The sequence below is a fragment of the Schistocerca serialis genome, chromosome 7 (genome assembly GCF_023864345.2).
Source record: "Schistocerca serialis cubense isolate TAMUIC-IGC-003099 chromosome 7, iqSchSeri2.2, whole genome shotgun sequence".
NCBI classification, from domain to species: Eukaryota; Metazoa; Arthropoda; class Insecta; order Orthoptera; family Acrididae; genus Schistocerca; species Schistocerca serialis.
This window is the reverse complement of record NC_064644.1, coordinates 530,919,483-530,946,167: the sequence shown is the minus strand read 5'-3', so window position 1 is coordinate 530,946,167 and position 26,685 is coordinate 530,919,483. Positions and strand designations below refer to the sequence as shown.

The window sequence follows — 26,685 nt, the reverse complement described above, 5'->3', positions numbered from 1 at the left end:
CCTTATTTTGCAAACCACTGTGAAGCGCATAGCAGGAGACATGTCCAGTTGTAACAGTTACTAGGGCTTCCCCTCCCGTTCGCGCATCGAGTGCGGGCAGTATGGTTGATTAAACACCACGGTGCGCGCTTTAATGGCTCTAATCTGGTCTTCGCCATCCCTACTGGAGCGATAAGAATGGGGTTGCAGTATATTCATAAATCCATCACTTAAAGCTTGTTCTTGAAACTTAGTCAGTAGTTTTTCTCGGGATAATTTGCATCTGTCTTCAGTGGCTGCCAGTTCAATTCCTTCGGCATTTTCCTAACACTCTCACATAGATCAGACAAACCTGTGACAATTCGCGCTACCTTACTTTGTATTACTTCAATATCCCCTGCTAATCCTATCTGGCATGTGTTCCACATACTTCAGCATTACCGTAGGATTAAGCAATATCCATGTAGACTGATTGCATTTCCCCTAGTACTCTAGCAACAGACTTAAGTCCGACAAATGCTTTACCTACCAGTGAGCCTATTTCATCGTTCTATTTTATATACCTACAAATTGTTACAGCTAGGTATATGTATCAGACGACCGATTCCAGTCGTGACTCGTTAATATTGTAGTCATAGAAAATTACTTTTCAAAATTATGTAAAGTGCAGTACGTGTTTTCGTTTTGTGATCTGCCCAAACTTACGTTTGTAGTAAGTTACCAAACTTTGCACCACTTCGAATTTTTATCAAGATGGGGCAGTTTATTTGTGCAACTTTTATCAGGCAGTACTTCACTGCAGGTAACTGCAAAAATTCTGAGTCTGCTATTAATATTCTTTGCAAGGTCATTAAATTACAACATGAACAGCAAGGATCCCAATAAACTTCTCTGGGGCCGACACGAAGTTTCTTCTACATCTATCGATTATTCTCCATCCAAGACAATATGCAGCGCCCTGCCCGCCATAAAGTCCTCAATCAAGTCACAAATTTGTCTTGATAGACTTGCGCCAGGAGGAACTCCAGCAGCTCCCGCGAGTCGTTTGTGGAGAAGCCGAGGGCTTCTCCCAGGCGGAAGGCCCTGACCGCGGGGTCGGCGCCGACGCCCCAAGAGCTGACCGCCTCCCCGCTGTGCAGTATTGCGCCCCGGAACAGGCCTGCAACAAAGCGACGTGCAGAATTTGCAGAAACCGAATCCGTCAACCACCCTCTGGATGGTGATATCAATATTGCCGCAATAGAATGTTTTAGAGGGCATAACGACGCAGCAGCCTACATAAAAACATTTTCTAGATGTACTTTTTTCCCTTTATTTTATGATCTGTAACTGATCGAAGGGCTATTGTTAAAGATAACGAGAAACATAAAATGCAAACAGAACTACTCACTACTCAAGAACATGTTAACAGGCAGGAAAATCAAAGTCTCACTTCATGGCACGAACAGCAAAAGAGCAGCTCTGAATAATGGCCTGCCACAGGTCTCGGCACTACCACCTTCTCTCTTCAACCTGTGTATAGCCGACATGCCAGAAACCAAATCACGTAAATTTGCATACGCTGACGACATGGTCATCGCGTGTCAAAGTAAAAATTTCAACGATCTCGACGAAACAATGAATGAAAGTCCTGAACACATATTACTACAAGTGGCACCTACACCCTAAACCCAACAAAACAACCAGCATAATAAAGCACCTTAACAACAGAGAAGCACAAAGAAAATTGCAGCTTTCTATGAATGGGCAGCAGATCAGACACGAGAATAAGCCTAAATATTTGAGTGTGAAACTAGATCGCACTCTAGCATACAACGCACACCTAGAAGATACAAAACAGAAACTCAATTCCCACAATGCTATCCTTTCGAAGTTTGCACACGTAGCTAAAGTGGACGTCCAGCTGAGGGAGACAATACGAATAATCTTGAGAACACTCAGGGCCACCCCTTGTGTCTCGCTCCCTTTCCTAGCCAACATAGAGCCGCCTGGAATCAGGAGATCACAACTAACCCTAAGAACATACCAAAAAATTGTAGACAACCCGAACCTCTCTATCCACGAAGATCTATCAACTACAAACAGGCTTCAGTCCAGGACAGCTTTCTGGGAAATCGGCGAAGAGCTTCAAGGCTTCAACTCAAAAACAACCTGGTGTGAATTATGGGCTGCAAGTGCACACGACAAATGCAATTTGATGGAAGATCCCAACAAGAAGATTGAAGAACTCAACCTCCCAAGGAAACTGTGGACAACTTTGAACCGCCTAAGAACAGGTGTCAGCAGATGGAAGCAACTAATGAAGAAATGGGGCCTGTCAGACAGCCCTGAATGTCAGTGTGGTGAAATCCAAACAATGCACCATTTACTTGTGTGTGAAGTGTACGTATATGATGGTGATTTGAAAGACATACACAGACTCAGTGATTCGGCTTTAAAGTGGCTCCACAGTATTTGTAATGTTGCATAGTATTATAACAGCACCTGTAAAGAGTATTGTTACCATAGTTATATAAGTATATTGTAATTGATGTAAGAATGATTGTATATGCCGAACGAGTAAATAAATAATGAACTGTAACGAGAAGTGTCGTCCTTGCTGTAAACCAGAAAGCGCTTTCTCACACCGCCTGTTAGTGGCTGGAGCAACTTGGACACTTCAAGCCGCTTACTGGTTGAGCTCGCGCCAAGGTGACGAGCGGCGCGCAGAATCTCACTCTCGTTCTTAACGCTGGGCGAGTCCACTCCTCTGTTCACAAGGGGAGGCCGCGTCAGTTGCCTGTCGCCTACCGAGCCGTGAGCTATGTCCTTTACGGACGAAACATTGTCTGCCCACCTCGGCTAAACTGCGGGAATGGAGACGAGCGCACGCCGGTTGCACTGCAACCTTTCTCAAACGATTTTAAAGTAAATTGATTGTCACACATCTCACTGAATCATTCGTCAGATTTGTTATGAACTGCCCATTTTCTCCATTAACGATCATAGTTACTGTGATATTTCCGTGTTAAGTAAGGTACTGCGCGAAACTGGAATAGTTTGCAATGTGACATACAAGTCACTAAGAGTTTTCATTTGTCTCCTATTAGATCACATATTGCTGCATATCAAGTGGAGCAAATATATTGAATTTTTCTTTAGACGACAGTCTCGAGAAACCAGATTGTATGTAGTGTGCTTATTTTCGGTCAAGTGAGCAAACAGTGGAGTCAAAGAGAAATATCCGTAGTATTCCTCAAATCTCACAAACGCTTCGAGATACTGAACGGTTTTTTGGCAAATGACAGTTTTATGTTGTCTCATTGTCTCACTGTCTCTTTACCATGGGAATCAAGGAAGGATGTTGTTTTGTCGCCGAGATCCTCTTTCTCCAACACAAACTGTATGCACAGATTAACTAGGTTCTTTGGTCATAATAATGGAAAGTTACGTATCTCAATATATTCGTTGTGGTACAAGCTTTTCTGCATATTCCAAGTTATCCTTACTGCTGTTAAAGTACAAGTCTGCTATGTCCACTATTCTGGTTGCTATGTGCTGCCTGATTCTGAACTAGAGTCTGTGACTGCGGCTCCAACTCGGTGACACGCTGGAACTTACTCAGTGCGACAGACTGCGACAGACTCGAACTAACTGGCCTTCGGGTCCACACTGGCGATCCTAAATACTAGCGACCGAGAGGGCGTTGGTGGCATGTTTCCTGCGAGTCTATTTCTGGCCCCTGTCGATCGACACAAAGCCTCTTTGCCGCATGGTGTGCTGGCGCCGGCTTACGCCAGCACAGATAGCATGCAAAGCAGAAAGTATTTTTCCACACAGTTAACAAGCGAAACTTTCTTATCTGCTGCAATATACGCTTTAAGACAAAAAAAAGATGCACCATGAGGGAATTATCTACATGAAATGGAAATCAGTAGACATGATGTACATCAACAGACAAACAAATGATACCAATTTCATAAAAACTGGATGATTTATTCAAGAGAAACGGCTTCACAAATTGAGCAAGTCAGCCAGCCGGAGTGGCCGAGCAAGCAGTTCTAGGAGCTTCAGTCTGGAACCGCGTGACTGCTAGGGTCGCAGGTTCGAATCCTGCCTTGGGCATGGATGTGTGTGATGTCCTTAGGTTAGTTAAGTTTAAGCAGTTCTAAGTTCTACGGGACTGATGACCTCAGCTGTTAAGTCCCATAGTGCTCAGAGCCATTTTTTTGAGCAAGTCAATGATGCCTTGGTCCACCTCTGGCCTTTATGCAAGTAGATATTTGGCTTGGCATTGATTAATAGAGTTGTTAAATGTCCTCCTGAGGGATACCAAGCCAAATTCTATCCAACTGGCATGTTAGATTATCAAAACCCTGACATAGTTGGAGGGCCTAGCTCATAATGCTCCAAATCTTCTCTGTTGGGGACAGATGCGGCTACCTTGCTGGGCACATTGGGGCTTGGAAAGCATGAAGATAAGCAGTAGAAACTCTCGCCATGTGTGGGCGGGCATAGTCTTGTTGAAGTGTGAGCCTATGGTTGCTTGCCGTGAAGGGCAACAAAATAGGACCTACAATATCATTGACATACCACTGTAAGGGTGCTGTGGATAACAACCAAAGACATCCTTCTATGAAAAGAAATTACACCTCAGACCATCACTTCTGGTTGCCAGCCCTTATGGAGAGCGATTGCCATGTTGGTATCCCAGTGCCGTCTGGGGCGTCTCCACACACTTCTCCGTTGGTCGTCAGTGCTCAGTTCGAAGTGGCAATGAGATTCCAGGCCGAAGACGTGTTTGGAGATGGCCTGAACAGTGGTGGGGTGCCAGTTTGACTGTACGCCCGCCACACGGCCTGACAACCCTGAGTCACGGTCTGAGTGTCATTTCTTTTCATGGCAGCACCGCTTTGGTTGTCATCCGCGGCACGTCGATGATATTCTTAGCCCTGTCTTGTTGCCCTTCATGGCAAGCCATCCTGGGCATGCATTTCAGCAGTCACATGACGAGAGTTTCTGTTGTTTGTCATCGCACTTGCCAAACAATACTTTGGGCAGAAAGGTCGCCACGTCTCTCCCAAATTTAGAACGTTTGGATCATTATGGGCAGGGCCCTTCAACCATCTCAGGGTTTCGACGACCTGGCGCGCCAGTTGGATGATGTCCCGCAGGTGGCCATCCAGCAATTCTGTCAATCGATGCCAAGCCGAACAACTGCTTTTATGAGAGTCAGAGATGGACCGACACGTTATTGCATTGCTCAATTTGTGGAACTCTTTCTCTTGAATGTAACATTCCATTTTTGTGAAATTGTAGTCATTCTGTTTGCTTGAAGATCACATCTACTAATTTCCGTCCCATTCGGATAATTACTTCATGATGCGCTGCATTCTTTTTCTTTGTTTTGGCTTAGAGTGTCGTTGAATGATTGGAGGAGCCAATTGTTTCTGATGATTGCAAAGGAGCACAAGACATTCTCGTTTCCAAGAAGTGTTGTTAAACAGATGCACAAAACTATATCTCTGATGTCGTTCTGTTGTCAAATTTCGGAACACATTTTACGCTCGCGTATTGTGACATTTCTGGAGACAGAAAATTTCCTCTGTAGAAATCAATATGGGTTCCGAAAACAACGATCATTTGAAACTCATTCGCTCTGTTCGAGAAGGCGGTAGATAATGTCTCCCATGTAGCTGCCCTGTGCCTTGACTTCCATAATGCATTCGATAGATTCGCATTGCCGCATAATGAACAAAATACGAGCGTACGGAGTATCAGACCAACCGACAGTGCATAAATATGCCAGTTTCACACATATGCTCCACAGGATAAACAGAACACAATTTAAACCAGGAAACTACACCCAGAAACTAAATATAATCAAACAAAGTGCGGTTGAAAACGACTACAAAACAGACATCATAAACAAACTCAGCAACAAGGTAAAACGGGTACATGCAGCACACACAGACAATACAGCGGACCACACCACTTCAGAAACAAGAGAGAGAGACGGTACACACTAACATGCAATAACAAAATATCACACAGAATAGGAAACATCTTAAAAAAGCAAGGGATCCCAATAACATTCACAAAAAGCAATACAGTTCAGAAAAGACTAAGACCAGTCAGAAAAACCTCAGACAAATTCAGCAACGCTGGAATATATCAACTCACTTGCAACTCTTGTCAGGCCCACTACATAGGACAAATAAGCAGAAATTTCCGAACGAGATACACGGGGCACATTAGAGCTCTAAAGAGTGACAGCACACATTCAACTTTCGCAGAACATCTAATGAACAAAAACCGTAACCCCACTAATATCGAAAACGATCTACGCATTCTGAGAAACAGCAACAGTCTATACCGACAACTAACGATAGAAGAAAATTACTACCTACAAAAGGCTATAGTCGAAGGGAATAAATGAAAACACAACACTCTGGAACAACACACTCTTTACCGCTCTGAGAGAACTGACGAAGGACACAGAACAGAAAGCACAAAAAAAAGTCCAAATGGCTCTGAGCACTATGGGACTCAACTGCTGAGGTCATTAGTCCCCTAGAACTTAGAACTACTTAAACCTAACTAACTTAAGGACATCACACACATCCATGCCCGAGGCAGGATTCGAATCTGCGATCGTAGCGGTCACGCGGTTCCAAACTGACACGCTTAGAACCGCACGGCCACACCGGCTGGCCAGAAAGCACACACACGCATAAGAACCACTTCCCCATCACACACAGAGACGTAAATAATCAACAGAAGTCGTCGTAATTCGCGTCGTTTTTGATAAACTTTCTCGCCACTTGCAATACGCCTCTCGCGACACACGCGAACAGCAAGATGGCGTAGTATTCTGGATCAGAAACAAAGTGCAAAAGTTTTGTTTTTCTGTGTAAAAAGCAGCCACACACCATCCAACGAACGTGATTACACGAATAGCTAAGCAACAGCTAAATACACACCAAAATAACTGGTTTCCACAAACACTACCACAACCCCAAGTACATACTGCTGACATACGAAGTTCACCTTTGAGTACTTGTTTACTAACAGCCGCTCACATGGTTGCAGATGACATGATGTTCGCTAAGTATAAAAAGACGGCAACAGAAAAAAGAGCACAGAAAGTATGTCACAAACAGCGCCAATAAAAGCTTAAAACATGCAGTAGCATACAATAAATAAGGTAGTATGAAAGTATCAGTATAAAACTATATTTCAAAAGACGATTTGTAAAAATGTAATAATGTTTTACTGTGTTTGTACAACCATACCATTTTCTGCATGTTTTACATTTTAAAAAACCACTGATGATGGTGATATTTGTCGCCGAAACTAGTTTGGCATAATAAAGAAATAAACAAATAAAACGGTGTGTGCATCACGACGGACTCAATTTGTGGTATTACTGTTTTTCTATGCAAATACGGACCAAATGGAAGAGTTCCAAAATAATATTATTGATCAGACTAATTGTCTGACTGGACTGAGGACTTTATAGCTAACAGGACACAACATGTCGTTCTCACCACAGAGAAGTCTTCAGATACAAAAGTAACTGCGGGCATACCCGAAGGCAGTGTTACTTTTCAAAATATATATTTGATTTATTTATTGAATCGTACGGCTAGGGCCCCCCGTCGGCAGGTCGTTCGCCGGGAGCCGGTCTTTCAATTTGACGCCACTTCGGCGACCTGCAGTCGATGAGGATGATAGGACGATGATGACAGCACAACACCCAGTTCCTGGGCTGAGAAAATTCCCCGACCCAGCCGTGAATTGAACCCGGGCCCAGAGGACTGACAGTCCGTCACGTTAACCATTCAGCTACCGGGGGCGGACAAAATATATATAAATGACGTAGTAGAAAACATCAGAACTTCCATATTGTGCTGTTCTACAGAGAGAAGTCGCAACGCTCGAAATTAGTAGCGATGAGAAGGAGAACCCGCAGAGGGTCGACGCTTGATGTAGGAAGTGGCAATTTACTATCGACATAAACAAATGTAAGGTATTATACACTCCTGGAAATTGAAATAAGAACACCGTGAATTCATTGTCCCAGGAAGGGGAATCTTTATTGACACATTCCTGGGGTCAGATACATCACATGATCACACTGACAACACCACAGGCACATAGACACAGGCAACAGAGCATGCACAATGTCGGCACTAGTACAGTGTATATCCACCTTTCGCAGCAATGCAGGCTGCTATTCTCCCATGGAGACGATCGTAGAGATGCTGGATGTAGTCCTGTGGAACGGCTTGCCATGCCATTTCCACCTGGCGCCTCAGTTGGACCAGCGTTCGTGCTGGACGTGCAGACCGCGTGAGACGATGCTTCATCCAGTCCCAAACATGCTCAATGGGGGACAGATCCGGAGATCTTGCTGGCCAGGGTAGTTGACTTACACCTTCTAGAGCACGTTGGGTGGCACGGGATACATGTGGACGTGCATTGTCCTGTTGGAACAGCAAGTTCCCTTGCCGGTCTAGGAATGGTAGAACGATGGGTTCGATGACGGTTTGGATGTACCGTGCACTATTCAGTGTCCCCTCGACGATCACCAGTGGTGTACGGCCAGTGTAGGAGATCGCTCCCCACACCATGATGCCGGGTGTTGGCCCTGTGTGCCTCGGTCGTATGCAGTCCTGATTGTGGCGCTCACCTGCACGGCGCCAAACACGCATACGACCATCATTGGCACCAAGGCAGAAGCGACTCTCATCGCTGAAGACGACACGTCTCCATTCGTCCCTCCATTCACGCCTGTCGCGACACCACTGGAGGCGGGCTGCACGATGTTGGGGTGTGAGCGGAAGACGGCCTAACGGTGTGCGGGACCGTAGCCCAGCTTCATGGAGACGGTTGCGAATGGTCCTCGCCGATACCCCAGGAGCAACAGTGTCCCTAATTTGCTGGGAAGTGGCGGTGCGGTCCCCTACGGCACTGCGTAGGATCCTACGGTCTTGGCGTGCATCCGTGCGTCGCTGCGGTCCGGTCCCAGGTCGACGGGCACGTGCACCTTCCGCCGACCACTGGTGACAACATCGATGTACTGTGGAGACCTCACGCCCCACGTGTTGAGCAATTCGGCGGTACGTCCACCCGGCCTCCCGCATGCCCACTATACGCCCTCGCTCAAAGTCCGTCAACTGCACATACGGTTCACGTCCACGCTGTCGCGGCATGCTACCAGTGTTAAAGACTGCGATGGAGCTCCGTATGCCACGGCAAACTGGCTGACACTGACGGTGGCGGTGCACAAATGCTGCGCAGCTAGCGCCATTCGACGGCCAACACCGCGGTTCCTGGTGTGTCCGCTGTGCCGTGCGTGTGATCATTGCTTGTACAGCCCTCTCGCAGTGTCGGGAGCAAGTATGGTGGGTCTGACACACCGGTGTCAATGTGTTCTTTTTTCCATTTCCAGGAGTGTATATACATACACAGAAGGACGCATTATTGTATGATTACATGATTCCAGAACAACCACTGGAAACAATTCCTGGATGAGATGTAGAGTGAAACATCCACATAACACTAATTACAGGAAAAGCAGATGCCAGACTGAGAGTCTTTGGAAGAATCCTTAGGAGATGTAGTTCGTCAACAAAAGAGGTAGCTCACAAAACCCTCGTCCGACCAGTGCCTGAATGTTAGTAAGATAGGATTGTTAGAGGAAATAGAGAAGATCCGAAGAAAAGCGGCGCGTTCCGTCACAGGTTCATTTCGTCGGTGCAAAAGCGTCACGGGAATTCACAGCCGATTCGAGTGGCAGCCGCTGCTAGTGCGCCGTTTTGCATCACGGTATGTTGTACTGGTTAAGTTCCGAGAGCGTGTCAACAAATATAGTGCTTCCTCTTAGGTGTATTTCGCGTAAAGGCTGTGAATATAAAATTAGATGGATTCGAGCACACACAGCGGAATGACAGTCGTTCTTCCCGCGAACCATTCGCGACTCTAACAGAAAATGACGGAAGTTACAATTGTATAAGAAGTCACACACCACGAAGAGACTTACAGATGCAGATATATATCGAGTGAGTGTTCGAAAATTAACGTAACACGAAGACAGAGGTGAGAATGGCCCATCACAGGTACAGTGGGAGAAAGTTGGCTGGAACTTCTAAGGCAACGTATCTTCACCCCTTTACATCTTTAAACAGAGGAACCGATCCCATGTCAGCGTCGTTTTAGACGTGACAGGGAAGGGAACACGATATAAAACGGATAGAAAAAGTGAAGCCTGGAGCGAGAGAGTGGCCGGTCGTTTCAAATTCCTCTTCCCCCCCCCCCCCCCTTCCCTGCCCCTACTCATCGAACAAAGGATCCGTATTCTGGATAGCGTGGTGGCGGACGCAACAGAAGAGGATACAGAGTCAGGCCCAGACTGAAAAAGTTCCAGCAGGAGCCAGAGATTTTCGCTGGTCATTCAAAAACTTAAGGAACCTCTCCTCCTCTCCTCCAAGTTATAAAAATGGAGGAGTCTTTTCGCTACCAGTGGTATCTTAGAATCGCTTGTAGCTGAACTTGGTATGTTAATGGAAGTGCTCCTCAGAGCATTTCTGTCTGGTCTTGGAAGAAAGATATCACAATCTGTCAATTTTGTGTTTATCATTCTCAGTTTCTTTTGTTATAGCTTATTTATGACAGACACGAGTTTCATGTTTCTATTACATTACACAGAGATCTTGCGATTTAATAAGAGTTTCATAGACTTTCAGTCCAGTGTTAGGAGGTCCCGCTTTCCTACTCTGCCACCAATGTTTTTCAGTAGTGAACCACAATTAAAAGAAAAGTATGATTCCCATTTGCATCTGTGAAGAATGCGAGAAAGTAATATTTTCTCTTTTTCACACGGGGGCAGACATGAATTCAGACAACAACCTCATGGAGAAATACAAATCGAAAAGAGTGTGGAGCGGTAAAGCAAAAGAAAGATTAAACTCGGAGACATTCAAATAGGTAGGAAATGCTTCAGAGCTGGAAGACGGGTTCACAAAAAATGGGAATGAGATAGAGCTGAAGAACGTGTAAATGACAAATGGATAAAAATGAGGGAAGGGCTTATGGGTTCTGCCAAGAGAGTACTTGAAACTAGAAAGTCCAACAGTATTATGAAAGAATGCATAACGGAAAACATGTTGATAAATATGGAAAGGTGGAGAAAGCGGAGAAATGTGGAAATAAAGAAGGCAAAAAGAGGTGCAGGAAAGTGAATAATGAACTAAGAATAGAAACTCAAGAATCAAAAGAAAGATGGATTAAAGAGAAATGCAAGGATGTACAGAAGATGGAGAAAGAGGGAAAGTATGAAATGATGCATAGATTGGCTAGTGAAATAGGTTTTGAAAGTAAAAGAAGGTATCGAATATATTGCTTCCCCCTACGTATACCTCCCGAGGAGATCGCGAATGTAAAATTAGAGAGATTCGAGAGCGCACGGAGGCTTTCCGGCAGTCGTTCTTCCGGCGAACCATACGCGACTGGAACAGGAAAGGGAGGTAATGACAGTGGCACGTAAAGTGCCCTCCGCCACACACCGTTGGGTGGCTCGCAGAGTATAAATGTAGATGTAGATGAACAATGTGGAAATAGATAAAGTGGGCGGCACATTATCCGAAGAACTACAGGAGGTTTTGAGTACATCGCAAGAATAATGTGACAGAAAAAAATCAGGACGCCAAAAAATAATTAATTTAGAGTAATGGAATTTCTGGAATACATTTGTCTAGATAACATATTTAAGTGATTAGCGTTGCAAAATCATAGGTTAATGTAAGCACGAGCTAAGCCATCGCAAGCATGAAATGCTGGTACGTTAATAAACGGCGTAAGCGCCAGAATGTCGAATGCAAGCATGCAAACGTGCATGGATTGTATTGTACAGGTGTCGGACTTGAGTTTGTGGGATGGAGTTTCATGCCTGTTGAATTCGGTCAGTAGAGAGATGGCTAGCCTCGCTGAGTAGCCGCGCGGTTTGAGGCGCCTTGTCAGGGATTGCGCGGCCGCTCCCGCCGGAGGTTCGAGTCCTCCCTCGAGCATGGGTGTGTGTGTTGTTCTTAGCATAAGTTAGTTTTAAGTAGTGTGTAAGTCTAGCAGGTAGGTCCCTTAGGAATTCACAGAGACTTGAACATCTGAGGGGTGGTTAACGCTGTTTGTGGATGATGCTGGACTTGTCGTACGATGATGTCCAATACGAGGTCGATTGGAGAGATCTGGTGATCGAGCAGGCTAAGGGACATATCGACACTCTGTAGAGGACATGGCGTTACAACAGCGGTATGCGGGCGAGCGGTGTGCTGTCGGAAAACGCCCCTTGGAGTTCTGTTAACGAATGGCAGCTCAACAGGTCGAATCACCAGACTGACGTACAAATTTGCAGTCAGGGTGCGTGGAATGACTACGAGCATGGTGCTGTTGCCATACGAAATCGCACACCAGACCATAACCACGGTGTACTTTCAGTGTATCTAGCACGCAGACAGGTTGCTTGCAGGCCCTCAACTGGACTCCTTCTAACCAACAGACAGCCATCATTGGCACCGAGGCAGAACCAGCTTTGATCAGAAAACACAACAGGCCTCCACCCTGCACTCCAGTGAGCTCTCGCCTGACACCAATGAAGCAAATGGTGATGGCTTGTGGTCAGTGGAATGCACGCTACACAGCGTCTGGCTCGGAGCTGTTCTTCAAGTAAACGATTAGTAACATCTCGTTGCGTTACAGTGTTGCTAACTGCTGCTCAAAGTGTTGTTGCAGATGCAGTATGGCCGGCCTGAGTGGCCGAGCGGTTCTAGGCGCTACAGTCTGGAACCGCGCGAGCGCTACGGTCGCAGGTTCGAATCCTGCCTCGGGCATGGATGTGTGTGATGTCCTTAGGTTAGTTAGGTTTAAGTAGTTCTAAGTTCTAGGGGACTGATGCCCTCAGAAGTTAAGTCCCATAGTGCTGAGAGCCATTTGAACCATTTTTTTTGCAGTATGATGCGGAAGAGTCGTACGCCGAACACTGTGGTCTTCCCTCTAAATAGTGCCACGTTGCCTTCCGGAGCCTGGTCTTCTTGCAACCCTACATTGTGGTGATCAACTCTGCCAGCGGTCATATACAGTGGCTACTTTCGTGCCAAGTCTTCCTGCAGTATCTCAGAAGGAACATCCCGCTTCTCGCGGCCCTATTACATCACTTCGTTCAAACTCACTGAGGCGCTGATAATGGCATCTTTGGCGTCTTAAAGCCATTCTCGCCCAACACCAACTCACCACGTCCAATCTCAAAGATGAATAACGCTCACGACCGTATTTACAGCAAACGTGATTTGCATCCTCATAGTGGTGCTACTAGCGGCGCTCTTATGCGACCCTGAATATATGTTACCTTTCAGATGTAGACACACGCCTACCAACTTTTGCACATCTCCTTCTTGGTGTTGTGATTTTCTTTTCCGCCTGTTACATAGAATGTCTGTATAAGATGTTTCAAATTCCAAGTTAAAATAAAGTTGAAGAGAAGCAATGTATGTCAAAAGATGCAAAGCAAGCACAAGTCAAAAAGGCGCTGAAGGAAGAATCGGAAGGAATGTGGAGTCGGTAATTTGACAGCAGAGGTATTCAAGATTTTGGGAAACAGGGATGGAAAGAAATAACCGACATTTTTAATGAGATATACGACAAAAGGGAATGGTCTGATGACTTTCTCGCAACGGTAATAATACCACTTGACAAAAAGAGAAATACCACATTATGAGAACGACATACAACTATCAGCCTAATTTCTGGTGCAGCTAAAGCAGAACACTAATGGTGCCTGAGAGTATCCACTAAAAGGCTTTATGACAAGTTGAATAGATGGAATTGGGAGGAACAGTTCGGCTTTAGTAGAGGAAAAGGGACCACAGATGCTACTGGCCTGTTAAGAGTCACGGGAGTGAGACATATTGAGAAAGGTAGAGAAATGTGTGCGGGTTTTATTGATCTGGGGAAAGCTTTCGACAGAGGTCAACGGAACGAGCTAATGACAATTTTGAAAAGGAAAGAAGTGAATTGAAAGGATAACGACTGTTTCGAATGCGTATTTACATCAGAAAGTAATTACTCACATCAGTTTCTAGTATAAGCATTTGCATAGTCTCGCGAAGCAAAGGCGAAAGTACAAGAGTTTGTAATGGTAAGAAATTGTGCAATATGCAAATTTTTATTGATTGAGTTGACAAAACATTCATTTATGCAGCGGGGATACATCTGATCATAGGAGTGCAGGGTACCTATCGGTGAAAGATATGGTTGGGGATCGGTGCCCGTGATGAAGGTGTCCATAAAAGTGGGGTATCTATTAACATGGAAGGTGGGAAGACGGTATCCAGATATACGCGAAGGGAAAACCTTTAATGTTTAAATGAACTGAGTTGTCAGATCTGCACATTTATGTAGTTGAATAAATATTACATAAGTAACCTGGCCATATTTATCTGTTGCACAACGGGTAACAGTAGGACGTAAAATGGAAGTTTGCGCGGGAACACGTAAGCATGTGCTCTGGTAAAAATATCGCGTTTATTAAAGAAAACTGAACAAACTAATGAGCTAAATACTAATAAATAGGCGATGGTTGCTGTCCTTCATAACACTCTCTGTTGAGTTATAAAATTTCATTTAAGATTGCATCTTGGAGAACCCAGCACGATTTACCATTAATTATTAATTATGGGAGGGCCAGAGGAATCTTTCAATGGCGACATTCACGCACATATACACATGTAATAGATATTCAGAACAAATACAAGAATAAAAAAAAACTTCATCAGTATACACGTGGTTGGAAAACGGTCGTTCCTTTGGCTTGAGTGCACGAAGCAAGTGAACAAGAATTCACCGATAAGAATAAACTTTTAAGCGATGCACCATAGAAGAAATTCTGAAACAAATTTGGAAATTTTACCCAGAGAATCAGTAACTGTGACATGTAACAATTCTCACAAACTGCGAACACGTGGTCGTCATAAACAAAAATTCTGCATAAAAGGCCGGCCGTAGCGGCCGAGCGGTTGTAGGCGCTACAGTCTGGAACCGCGCGACCGCTACGGTCGCAGGTTCGAATCCTGCCTCGGGCATGGATGTGTGTGATGTCCTTAGGTTAGTTAAGCTTAAGTAGTTCTAAGTTCTAGGGGACTGATGCCCTCAGAAGTTAAGTCCCATAGTGCTCAGAGCCATTTGAGCCATTTTCTGCATAAAATGAGTGGCAAAATTCAGAATAGCTGATCAAATTGGACAGGATACATTACTGCGAGTCACGATCTGCGAACGTAAGACTGTCAGATCCGTGCTTAACACGTGCTGAAACAGCACGGACATGTGGAAACTAGATTCCGAACTGAAATCGAAATTAGTGACGTTTCAGAAATCTTTTCAATTATACTATACTCGTGAGGTCACGAATGAACTAAACAAGATTGAACTGAGGAGATATATCAGGAGTCCACATGTCTGAACAGAGGCAGAACAGAACAATGGCTTGCATGAGTGGCCAAGTGAAACTGGTTATAACATTCCGAAATTAACCAGAAAAATTTCGTATACCGCTCAACGAGCAGTGAGCGATGAGAGCAAGACGTTAATTTTGACTTAAGCTGAAATCTACAAAAATAAGATTATGAACTAACTATGAATAGGCACGCTCACACTTGGTCGGTGTTCCCCATCTCGCGTCTCCCGGAACACTGCCGAGCAAACTCTTTTGGAACCGACGCGTCGCGTTCCTCCGGAAGTGCTCAGATAGCTCCCTATTGTGTGGTGGCAACCTGTACAAGAGATTCGTCCAAGGTGAACAGAAACCTTTGTGGTACCTGGTATGTGCTTGGTTACTCTGCTATTCTGGGCTACTCTGCCACACTAGCAAATGTTCAAATGTGTGTGAATTCCTAAGGGACGAAACTGCTGAGGTCATCGGTCCCTAGGCTTACACACTACGTAAACTAACTTATGCTAAGAACATCACACACATCCATGCCGAGGGAGGACTCGAACCTCCAGTAGGAGGGGCTGCGCAGTCCGTGGCATGGCGCCTCAAACCGCGTGGCCACTCCGCGCGGCTGCTATGACTTCTACTCCCACAGATCTAGATACTGAAATCTAACTTGTACAGTCTCATTCATGCTTTTCATTCATCAGGTGAGTGGAGGAAACGATGTATATACTGAGATACTGCACATAGATTTATTGAATATGAGTGTAGGGCTCCGATAATTACCAAAAATCTTAGTAAAATGTGAGGTGAAATAAAGGTGGCCACTATAGACACACTCAATTGCTCAGTCTTTTTCTTCTGTAGTTTACAGTTTGCTCCCAGAATTGAGGTGCCAGAGGTGCGTACATTAAGTTAATGTTAAACAAAAGATGATGAGGCTCATGTAGAGATTCTTCATGGGAAGTAGCAAACAACTGTCTTCTCACTCTAGTTGATTTGTATGCATTGTAAGTTTGAACTTGTTTGATTATGAATTTTATTCAGAGCACTGTACTTGCGTTGATTCACTGCAGTGACTGAGTTGGAAACGTTGAGTGTATCGTCTGAGACGTGTTGTTGGCTGTGCCAGTGAACCCTCAGTCTTTAAAAGTAATTTTAAGTTTGTCACAGGGGTAATTGATTCGCAGTTGTTTCTGATTCCAACAAATTCGCAAGTGCACGATATACGGCTTTAGTGTCGTTTCATTAAACGTTTTCAGTTCTGGGAAGACGACGACAATTTTGCACTTGCACACAGTATTCCGCCAGCCCAATTCAGTTCATTTTGTTACAAATCTTTTCCACGCTTCTGTCCGTTACCAAGTCAGTTGAATGACAAATTCGGGTACAGCACTGATGTCGAGAACAGTGAATCTTAGGAGAGGTTATTAGAATACTAGCTGACAAACCCGGCATTGCCCCGATATTCATTTTGTCAATTTTCTGTTAGAAGCGAAACCTTACATATACTTCTGCAGTAGACTTGGTGTGAGGTGATTACGAACAGTCTTTGTTCGCTGGGGGCAGCTCTTTCGCGTGTCTACAATGCGATTTTGTAAACGCACCTGTGCTGTGTCTCTTCATAGCTCAATAGACGGCTATTGTTTTCGCCTACAGCCGTTTGCGCTACGCAGTTAAAAGCTGTCAAAAGCGCTGCCCGGTGTCAAGGATTTCCTTCAGTTGACTCGACTGCATGAGCGTCTTAGTAGTAAAGAATAAATGTCTTAAGACTTTATGTATCAAACGACATTTTTTCACGTATCTCGTTATTTATGATGTCATATCTCCTGATCTACAATGATATAATTTCGTAGGAAGATTCAGCGTCATATGTTGGTACTGTCTGCTTGATGTGTTGCTAATCGAGTTAGTAGCAAAGAAGTAATTAACTTAAACGTCATGCCGAATGTGGCAGTTTTTTGCGCTCCTCAGTGTTTATGACACCATATCTCCTGTACTATAATTTTGTAGAAGCATTTAGCGTCATATTTCGATGCTACCAGCGAAATGTATTGCGAGTGGAGTTAGTAGCACAGAAGTAATAAATTTAAAAGTTTTGCATGAAGCACTAGTTTTTCACTCATCTCGTTTTTTATGGTGTCATATCTCCTTAATCACATATTTATATAATATTTATGGATTAGCTAAACAAGAAACGATGATGATTACTTCATTCAGACCATCCGCCATTGATTAAATTATTAACAATATTGCGACGGGGAACTTTTCTAGATCCACAGAAAAAGGAGATCAAAATTTAGGAGGTAATATACAAAGAGACAATTCCCGATTTACTCGCACTTCCGTTGGTCTCGAGGAAAGAGTCCGTAGTTTTACTATTTATCGCATAACACCAATACTATAATCCGAACACTTGAGACGAATCAGAGGCTTAGTGCATTTAAATTTCATCTTTGATAACACCGAAGGGACGGTTAAACATCTGTAGTTTAATACACTGACTAAGCACGTAACGGGATCGGAGACTGCAACCACGGACTGAATCTCAAATACCTAAGTAATTCTTACTTCGTAGTCCTCTGTATAAAAGTAGTTATGCGGACTTCAATATACTCATCAACTCACGTTTACGAATAGTCAGAAACAGCCCCTCTGAGTTCATAAGACAGACGTTGATGAGCCGTAACATTAGGACTGCCTGCTTTGTAACGTGTTGATCCATGTTTGTAACGCAGAACGGCATCAGCTCGTCCTGGCAGGGAATGACAAGTCCTTTGTGGATTGCCGGAAGTTTGTAGCAACCTATGCCTGCGTGCAAATTACTCAGTTTCCACAAATTGTTGGCTGCTTTCGTTCACTGATGGCTTACTGCGATTTCCGTCTGCTACTTAACTGTAATCCATTTGGATCCTTTCCCGGTCATTGTTTCTATTCTGGTTGTCCTGTTGATTTTTTTTGTCTTCACCGCTGATAAACTATTTTAATTCTGTTGCTTGACACCACAGGAAATTAAGCAAATACCTGTATGCTGTTCTCTTTTGACACCCTACATACGATAACCCATCTTCGTAAGTTGACTTGACTCTCACTGAAAGTGTGAAATCCTCAGTTTCTGGTGTTGCTACGTCAGTTGGCGACTTTCCCTACGACATTTAAGTACAATCTCGTTCTAGCAGAAGGAATAAAACATATAGATTGTAAGGGGTTCATTACTATTCGCTAGCGCACTTGAGCAGATGTAATTTCGATGGATTGCTCACGCGCTCCCTGCGATATAGAATGTCTATGCTACAATAGAATCGCAGGTCAGAGCAGTGTTGGCAGTAATTCGAGTTTAGTAGCTCGCAGAGAACAGTCGTGTTTCGTAGCTCGCACAGAGCACTTCTGGAGTTCGGACAGGGCAGTCCAGCGGTAGACTTGTGTTGGGCCGGTCGTGCAGAACGATGGCGGTGCTTGAGTGATGTGTTGTAAGGTAAAAGAAAAAAATATGTATTACTGCACTTTGCTGCCGCGCGCATATGTTAATTGCCACAACTGATTTAATCACAATTGTAATGTTAAAGTCCCATGTAATTCCTTGCAGAAATGTTTCAATAATAACTTTTGTTCTGAAGAAAACTTTTGCCAGTAATTTATCTGAGTTTAAAGATTTTACGAATTTTTCCTGTGCATACTCATGTTGATTAAGCAAAAGAAAATCAGTTGTTTTCCTACATTATAAAAATCTAGTGGCCAGCATTGCACTGAGCTGTGCCAAAAATTTCTTATAGGAGCATCATCATTGTGAGGTAAGAACTATTCAGTTTATTCAGGATGATTTCACAGGGCCATGACGGAGCGCTGCTGACGCCAAAACTTATTAATCTCGATATGCAGTCAGTCTTTAATTTTAGGACACATTAAAACTTGAAATTTTATTATTGGAAAGAAATTTTTCTATTGGGAACTTAAACGAGATTTTTTTCTGTTGGGAAATTACACTAACTGTGAATAAGTATTTTTCTGTTTTCAGGTTACAAGATCCCAACAGAAAGAACTAAACGTACAAGACAGTTTCTGCGAAGTCAGTCATTGTTCTTTCAAAACACACAAGAACACACACTTCGATTTATGTATGAAGGTTGGATCTGGCGGGAGAAGAGCAGGGCTTTTAATGTAGTTTTGTATTAAGTTACTATTAGCGTGTATGAAGTAGAAGATTTTACGTTATTATGTAATACAGTACGCTTACAGTCTAGACAAGATGTAGGCCTATATGAGGTTACAGTGCTTTTACGCTGTCATAGATTGGATTCCTCTCTCTGTACAACAGAAATGAGGTAAACAAATACAGGGCTTTGCTGAAAACTCTGCTACTATTAAATAACACTACAGCGATTCTAAAATGTAAATTTTCATGACCGGGAACGTCACACTTATCCTAATATTCCGGGTTGTTTTGCAGTAATAGAATGAATTTCTTGTTGGAACTCAACGTTTTCATCTGTTGACGTGTCAAATGTTAAGATGGTTACAAAAAAGTCGTAGTGATATTCAGGCTTCAACGAAATTCGAGGTTCGGTTTAGGATAGCGGCATTTTGGCAAATACAGTATGCTTTAACTACAGCGGAACGTGAACAGTTAACAACATAGCGGTTCCGGAAACGCTTCCAAGCTTGGTCCGAAAGCCAATGATCATGCACTTCTGGACGTCGATGAATCGCTTCATTCCGGTATCATGACAACGGGTGTACTGTTTTCGTGTTCCCTGACACACTTTATGTACCCTACACTGCTAGTGCTTGCACCTGTCGTCTGTGAGTAGTTATTACACGTTGACCTTGAACATAGGAGGTGGTCGCATTGAAGTCATTGGACTGTGTAGGAACCGACAACAGCCATTTCGTTCTCGCTTCCCACGCCCGGGTTCCCGGGTTCGATTCCCGGCGGGGTCAGGGATTTTCTCTGCCTCGTGATGACTGGGTGTTGTGTGATGTCCTTAGGTTAGTTAGGTTTAAGTAGTTCTAAGTTCTAGGGGACTGATGACCATAGATGTTAAGTCCCATAGTGCTCAGAGCCATTTGAACAGCCATTTCCGCTGAAGTTTTCCAAACATGAGATGTCATGCCTCTCTACGGGAAAACACAGGAACGAAATTTTGCTTTATCCTCTGATGAACCATGGTGTATATCGCACCTTCGAAAAAGCAACAACCACCCTCTGCAGATGAGGACGAAACGTTGGATTTCAGCAAGAGTTCGTCCAATGACGACAAAATAGCCCGGAATATTTTAGTGAGAATACAGTTATTTGGTCCGCATAATTGACTCCGTCGTTTGTTAAATCTGCCTTAGTGGACAAACACAGTGCTGCTGAATAAAGGCTGTACTAAGAGAGGAACAGACCGTCGGCGAGCGGAGAGATGATCAGGTGGGACGTGGAGCAGGCTCCCGCGCTTTCGCCGCCGATGGTCACCTGGTCGGGATCTCCACCAAAGGCAGCGATGTTCTGCTGCACCCACCGCAGCGCCATCACGATGTCCTTCATGCCTGCGTTCCCGGGGACCACATCGTCGCCGGTGCTCAAAAGACCTGCAGAAAACGGAAGCAAAAATTGCGGATTAAGTTAAAAAATGGTTCAAATGGCTCTGAGCACTATGGGACTGAACTTCTGCGGTCATCAGTCCCCTAGAACTTAGAACTACTTAAACCTAACTAACCTAAGGACATCACACACATCCATGCCCACACATCCATGCCCGAGGCAGGATTCGAACCTGCGACCGTCGTGGTCGCGCAGTTCCAGACAGAAGCGCCTAGAGCCACTCGACCACTTCGGCCGGCGCGGATTTAGTACGAGTATAACTAGATCCAACTCACCATCTACTCTGCCTGACAAAAAAGGTGAAGTAGCCAGAAGCAGAGGAAACTACCTGTAAATGAACCTTAACGTGTTCAGAGGTTACGTGATGTTATCTAAGTACTTAGAAAAAAATACCCAGATTTACAAAGAATTTGGCAGTGACCTTGTTTATCAGTATGATGTTGCACACCTTCTCGCCTGGATGGGTGCACTAATTGGATATAAAGGGAGACGTTGTACTCGATCCTGAACCAGATGGCCCACAACTGTTGTAGCTGGTCCTTGATATCATGCATACAGATACTGGGACAGAGTTAACATCGCAGCTGGTCTCACACATATGCATACCTTGCTAGCCACGACAGTGCCTAAGCATCACGGAGACAGTTCATAGAGACACGTGCCATGTGTGGACGAGCATTTTCTTGTTGAAAAATGGCACTACGATACTGTCGCACGAGAGATAACACTTGAGGAGGCAGGAGGTACATAGCATAACTGTTGTGCCCTCAGAGCCCCTCAGTCACTACTAGCCGTGATGAAGTCATACTCGCAGGCACCGAATACCATATTGCCATGAGAAAGAACAACGTTGTTGTGGTCTTCAGTCCGAATCCTGGTTTGATGCAGCTCTCCATGCTACTCTATCGTGTGAAAGCCTCTTCATTTCCGAATAACTACTGCAATCTAGAGACGTCTGAATCTCCTTTCTTTATTCATACCTTGGTCTTCCTCTACGAATTTTACCCCCCCCCCCCTCCTTGCAATGCTAAATTGGTTATCCCTTGATGTCTCACGATGTTTCCTGTCAACCGATTCCTTCTTTTGATCAAGTTGTGCCATAGATTTTTTTATCTCACCAGTTCTGTTCAGGATTCCTTATTAGTTACATGATCAACCCATCTAATCTTCAGCATTATTCTCTAGCGTCACATTTTGAAAGCTTCTATTTTCTTTTTATCTAACCCATTTATCGTCCACTTCCATATAGTGCTACTCGGCATACGAATACCTTCAGAAACGACTTCCTAACAGTTAATATATAATCGAAGTTAATAAACATCTCTTCTTCAGAAATGATTTTCTTGCCATTGCCAGTCTGCTTTTATATCCTCTCTACTTCGGCCATCATCAGTTATTTTACTGCCCAAATAGTAAAACTCGTTTACCACCTAAGTGTCTCGTTTTCCAATCTGATTCCTTTAGCATCACATGATTTAATTCGACTACATTCCGTTATACTTGTTTTGCTTCTTTTAATATTCATCTTATATCCTTCTTTCAAGGTACCGTCCATTCCGTTCAACTGCTCTTCCAAGTCCTTTGCTGTCTCTGACAGAATGACATTGTCATCAGAAAAGCTCAAAACTTTTGTTTCTTCTCGCGGAACTTTAATACCTTCTCCAAATATTTCTTTGGTTTCTTCTACTGCTTGTTCAATGTACATATTGAACAACATCGGGGATAGGCTACAACCCTGTCTCACTCCCTTTTCAATCACTGCCTCCCTTTCATGCCCTTCGACTCTTACCACAGCCACAACAACGTGTCTACAAAACATTGGAAGAATGGGACCTTTCAACTGGTAGCCGCCACACTCGCCGACAATGGTCATCTGGCATAATGCAGAACTACAGTTCACTGCTAAATACAGGGCTATTACAAATGATTGAAGCGATTTCATAAATTCACTGTAGCTCCATTCATTGACATATGGTCACGACACCCTACAGGTACATAGAAAAACTCATAAACTTTTGTTCGGCTGAAGCCGCACTTCAGGTTTCTTTCGCCGGAGGGCTCGAGAGCGCAGTGAGACAAAATGGCGACAGGAGCCGAGAAAGCGTATGTCGTGCTTGAAATGCACTCACATCAGTCAGTCATAACAGTGCAACGACACTTCAGGACGAAGTTCAACAAAAATCCACCAACTGCTAACTCCATTCGGCGATGGTATGCGCAGTTTAAAGCTTCTGGATGCTTCTGTAAGAGGAAATCAACGGGTCGGCCTGCAGTGAGCGAAGAAACGGTTGAACGCGTGCGGGCAAGTTTCACGCGTAGCCTGCGGAAATCGACGAATAAAGCAAGCAGGGAGCTAAACGTACCACAGCCGACGGTTTGGAAAATCTTATGGAAAAGGCTAAAGCAGAAGCCTTACCGTTTACAATTGCTACAAGCCCTGACACCCGATGACAAAGTCAAACGCTTTGAATTTTCGGCGCGGTTGCAACAGCTCATGGAAGAGGATGTGTTCAGTGCGAAACTTTGTTTTCAGTGATGAAGCAACATGTTTTCTTAATGGTGAAGTGAACAGATACAATGTGCGAATCTGGGCGGTAGAGAATCCTCACGCATTCGTGCAGCAAATTCGCAATTCACCAAAAGTTAACGTGTTTTGTGCAATCTCACGGTTTAAAGTTTACAGCCCCTTTTTCTTCTGCGAAAAAAACGTTACAGGACACGTGTATCTGGACATGCTGGAAAATTGGCTCATGCCACAACTGGAGACCGACAGCGCCGATTTCATCTTTCAACAGGATGGTGCTCCACCGCACTTCCATCATCATGTTCGGCATTTCTTAAACAGGAGATTGGAAAACCGATGGATCGGTCGTGGTGGAGATCATGATCAGCAATTCATGTCATGACCTCCACGCTCTCCCGACTTCACCCCATGCGATTTCTTTCTGTGGGATTATGTGAAAGATTCAGTGTTTAAACCTCCTCTACCAAGAAACGTGCCAGAACTGCGAGCTCGCATCAACGATGCTTTCGAACTCATTGATCGGGACATGCTGCGCCGAGTGTGGGAGGAACTTGATTATCGGCTTGATGTCTGCCGAATCACTAAAGGAGCACATATCGAACATTTGTGAATGCCTAAAAAACTTTTTGAGTTTTTGTATGTGTGTACAAAGCATTGTGAAAATATCTCAAATAATAAAGTTATTGTAGAGCTGTGAAATCGCTTCAATCATTTGTAATAACCCTGTACAATGCTACGTGATTCATCAGCGGTTCATGCTTCCTGACGAAGGCATCACTCCAAAAGCAGCCGACTGTGTTGTGGTTTTAATGGCAACCTATGCATGGGACAATAATTCCTTATTCCGATTGCAGCAATTCTCTAACAAACATTGCGGTAAGACACAGAGCATTACAACTCGGATAGCCGGCACGGATTTGAAACTTTAAGATGTGCTCAGTGTGCAACGTGGCGATCCTCCTTTGTGGTGGTCAGACGTGGTCGATTGGAACGTTGACGACATGTATCAAATGGTTCAAATGGCTGTATGGGACTTAACATCTGAGGTCAACACTCCCCTAGAACTTAGAACTACTTAAACCTAACTAACCTAAGGACATAGCACACATCCATGCCCGAGGCAGGATTCGAACCTGCGACCGTAGCGGTCGCGCGGTTCCAGACAGAAGCGCCTAGAACCGCACGGCCACTCCGGCCGGCGATATTATAACGATTGTTTTTAGCGACTGAGAACGGAACACTAAAAAGTAAGTAAACAGTTTAGTGTTTGAAAAGTAATCGTCGTGGCTGCTAATACATTCGTATTCGTGAAGATAGTAACTTTCGAAAGAACATATACCAATGAGGACCATGCAGCTTCTCTCGAAAGAAATGATAATTAATCGAAGCCCTCAGATGCCAACAGGTGTTGTTGATATACCTCAATGGGGACAGCGGAAAATGTGTGCCCCGACCGTGACTAGAACACGGGATCTCCTGCTTACATGGCAGACGCTCCATCCATCTGAGCCACGGCGACAGCACGGACTTATCCCTAGCACGCTTACCGTGAGACCCACATTCCCAACTTTCTACAACCTACATTCGTAATGTCCCTAAAGGATAGTTAAAGGGTACCCTTTAACTATATGAAGATAGTAACTGTTCGGAAAGAACAGATAACAATGACGACCATGCAGCTTCTCTAGAAAGAAATGATAATTAATCGAAGCCCTCAGCTGACAACAGGTGTTGTTGATATACCTCAAGTGGACGGCTGGGAATGTGGGTCTTACGGGAAGCGTGCTAGGGATAAGTCCCTGCAGTCGCGCCACTCTCTTTGCCCTCCGTGGGTCAGATGGATAGAGCGTGTCCTGTAAGCAAGAGATCCCGGGTTCGAGTCACGGTTGGGGCACACATTTTGAGCTGCCCCATTGAGGTATATCAATAACACCTGTTGGCAGCTGAGGGTTTCGATTAATTCTCATATTCGTATTCATTCCACTCTGAGACAAGGCGGTCAGAGTCTTCATGGAAAAATATTTGCGGTTGCCTACGGAACCATGATTTTACACAGGCGTGCACCTGTTTGTCTGAAGCAGACCGACGGCCACGAATGTCTTCCTTTATGGTTCCAAAAATATGGAACTCACATGGGACGAGATCGGAACTGTGCTGAGGATGCGTAAGGGCCAACCAGCGAAACTTCCCCAGCGCAGTCGAAACAATCTGTGTAATATGTGAGCAGGCCCCTTTCTAAATTTCGTCTTCGTTTCCTTTGTTGCTTACCCAATGTCCATATTGAATAATATCGGAGACGTGCTACCAACCCGTTTTACCCTCTTCTCGACCATTGTTTCCCTTTCATGTCCTTCACCCTTCTGTAACTGCAGTCTGGCTTAAGTACTAGCTGCAAATACACTTTCGTTCCCTGCATTCTCCCTTCCACCTACCAAATGTCCAAGAATGTTTTCCACTCGGGACAGTCAGAAGCTTTCTCTAAGTCTGAAAATGCTATTAACGTAGGTCTGCCTCTCTTTAACCTACCATCTGAAATAGGTCGTGGGGTCAGTATCGCCTTTCGTGTGACAGTATTTCTCCAAAACCCAAACAGATATTCCCCGAGGTTGGTACTAGCAGTATTTTTTTCCAATCGTCCGTAAATATTTTGTGTCAATATTTTGCAACCATGAGTTATTAACTGTCTTCTACTGTCTTCCTTGGAGCTAGGATTATCGAACTGTTCTTGAAGTTCGAGGGTATTTTTCCAGGCTCATATATCTTTCACACTGGATGGAATACTTTTGTCGTGGCTGGCACTTCAATATATACGCAGTATAAGTACACTATTGGCCATTAAAATTGCTACACCAAGAAGAAATGCAGATGATGAACGGGTATTCATTGGACAAATATATTATACTACAACTGACATGTGATTACATTTTCACGCAATTTGGGTGCACAGATCCTGAGAAATCAGTACCCAGAACAACCACCTCAGGCCGTAATAACGGCCTTGATACGCCTGGGCATTGAGTCAAACAGAGCTTGGATGGCGTGTGCAGGTACAGCTGCCCATGCAGCTTCAGCACGATATCACAGTTCATCAAGAGTAGTGACTGGCGTATTGTGACGAGCCAGTTGCTCGGC

At 44.3% G+C, this 26,685-nt stretch overlaps 1 protein-coding gene across 1 annotated transcript in view; it reads right to left on the bottom strand.

Annotated features, from left to right (window-relative positions):
* Window positions 1-26,685, bottom strand: part of LOC126413213 (fatty acyl-CoA hydrolase precursor, medium chain-like) — a 174,114-nt gene that overhangs the window by 84,196 nt on the left and 63,233 nt on the right. Inside the window, exons 4-5 of the mRNA XM_050083110.1 lie at window positions 20,831-21,016; window positions 969-1,138 (exon numbers count right to left, since the gene is read on the bottom strand). Coding sequence (XP_049939067.1) covers window positions 969-1,138; window positions 20,831-21,016 — 356 coding nt within the window. The remainder of the gene's footprint in view (window positions 1-968; window positions 1,139-20,830; window positions 21,017-26,685) is intronic.